The sequence below is a fragment of the Amphimedon queenslandica genome, unplaced genomic scaffold (assembly GCF_000090795.2).
Source record: "Amphimedon queenslandica unplaced genomic scaffold, v1.1 AMPQUscaffold_13516, whole genome shotgun sequence".
NCBI lineage: Eukaryota > Metazoa > Porifera > Demospongiae > Haplosclerida > Niphatidae > Amphimedon > Amphimedon queenslandica.
In genome coordinates, this window is record NW_003546248.1 from 857,790 (window position 1) to 859,473 (window position 1,684).

Here is a 1,684-nt window from a genome sequence, read left to right on the forward strand (position 1 = left end):
TTATCACATTCTCAACTAATCCGTATCGTCACTACAATCTACTTCATGTTACATGTACAAATAATACTTCGAGGCATTTTTATTTTAGCAGACTACCTAGGCTTTGGAACTCATTACCTACTAAAACTAAAATTAATTTACTTAATAATTCTTTAGATAAATCTAAACTTATGTTAAACACACTTTTTACTGATTACTTTGTAAATAACTTTGATTCTTCTTTAATTTGTTCGTTTCATTTTTGTTGTCCTTGTTTCAATTGTGTCTAAATGTTTTTCTGTTCATGTATTTATTTATGTTCTAGCATTATTATTTACTATGTAATTTTAGGTGGCCAGTCTTGTTACTGTGTTTGCCTTCGATACATCTCTTTTTTTGTTTCTTTTCTTTTTGTCACATTTTATAGTATGTATTGTAAAGTTTATTAATAATAATAATAATAATAATAATAATAATAATAATAATAGTCTTGGGTACTTTTTTAGATTTTGGTACTTTTCTTAAAATGGCCATAACTTGAATAATTGAAGTTGGAATCAGCTCAAACTTTCTACACAGCATAAGGACATATATATGTATCAGAAAATGTAATAAAAATTGGGGTTCATTTTAAAAGCCATTTTTTGGAAAATACCATGGGCTATAGCCTTGGGTATTTTTCAGAATTTCAGTGTTTCCTTAAAATGGCCGTAACTTGAAAAATTAAGTCGAAATTAGCTCAAACTTTCTATACAGCATAAGGACATCAATATGTATCACAAAATGTAATTTTTAACTGGCATGAATCTGCTAGCTTTAAAACTTTTTAGGAATCAGCTTAAACTTTCTCCATAGCTTAAGAATGTATCAAGAAATATTGGAGGCATTATGGTACATAAAAAAAACATGTAAATGTACGTCTAACTATCAATTATCAGTACCTGTCCAATGTCAGTTGGTATCATGAGAGACGGAAGATATTGTGACTGGAGATACAGAAGAAATTCCTCACCCTAATTAATGCCCATCCAATAACAACAAAACACTAATAGCACCTTACCCTCTGTGTGACTAGCTCCTTCAATAATGATACAATCTCACCCAAACACTGCAAAAATAGAAATTATTTCATTTATTATTATTTATTTATTCTCTTTATTTTCTTACTAAATAAGCTTGTCCTTCATTAAGGTCAAAGGTTGGTTGAAGAGGTACGATGAAGCAGATTGGTAGTATCTCTTTATACACGTAATCAATGAATCCACTGGTTGAAGGATAATCCAATAAAACATTTTGACCACCTACATGTACACGATAATTTTAATAAGTCAATAATTAATAAAAAAACAAAAAATAAAAATAAATTTTCAATAATAAAATACATACTCCAGCCTTCCACTAGCTTCTTTAAACTCATAAAGCAGATCCTCTTAACCTTTAGTGAGGAAGACAGAAAGCATTAGAAGCCAATACAAAAGGACTGGAGGTGTTCTTACTGATGGATCGGGTGAAGCTGAAGCTCCTTCCACTATAGAACCAAGGACACTATTAACTTGCTCCATATCTATAAGAAATAATAATAAAATAATAACTTAACTATAATTAAATAATATTAAATAATAATAATAATAATAATAATAATAATAATAAGTGAAGCACTCACTTTGAGAAGCAATCACTTCAGTGACTCCATTGATGCAGATCG

At 29.2% G+C, this 1,684-nt stretch overlaps 1 protein-coding gene and 1 long non-coding RNA gene across 2 annotated transcripts; both read right to left on the minus strand.

Moving 5' to 3' along the window:
• Positions 1–238: 238 nt before the first annotated feature.
• On the minus strand, positions 239–436 carry LOC109584910 (uncharacterized). The gene is made up of 2 exons (XR_002186225.1): positions 318–436; positions 239–277 (listed from the first exon to the last, which is right to left on the minus strand). It is a non-coding gene; the product is annotated as an uncharacterized LOC109584910 (long non-coding RNA).
• A 399-nt stretch (positions 437–835) lies between these two features.
• Positions 836–1,678, minus strand: LOC109584899 (exportin-T-like). Its single transcript, XM_020000809.1, has 6 exons — positions 1,643–1,678; positions 1,476–1,543; positions 1,366–1,414; positions 1,147–1,280; positions 1,040–1,087; positions 836–992 (listed from the first exon to the last, which is right to left on the minus strand). Exons 2-6 carry the CDS (start codon positions 1,539–1,541, stop codon positions 900–902), a joined length of 390 nt encoding a protein of 129 aa, XP_019856368.1. The 5' UTR covers positions 1,542–1,543; positions 1,643–1,678; the 3' UTR covers positions 836–899.
• Positions 1,679–1,684: the final 6 nt, after the last annotated feature.

What these genes read in the sequence shown, in the direction of transcription:
- LOC109584899 (XM_020000809.1), bottom strand. Translation starts at nt 1,541, where the DNA reads ATGGAGCAAGTTAATAGTGTCCTTGGTTCTATAGTGGAAGGAGCTTCA. An exon ending in GAAGCTAGTGGAAGGCTGGA is followed by an intron (nt 1,281 to 1,365) that starts GTATGTATTTTA and finishes GTGTACATGTAG; the next exon opens with GTGGTCAAAATGTTTTATTG. An exon ending in ATGAAGGACAAGCTTATTTA is followed by an intron (nt 1,088 to 1,146) that starts GTAAGAAAATAA and finishes CTATTTTTGCAG; the next exon opens with TGTTTGGGTGAGATTGTATC.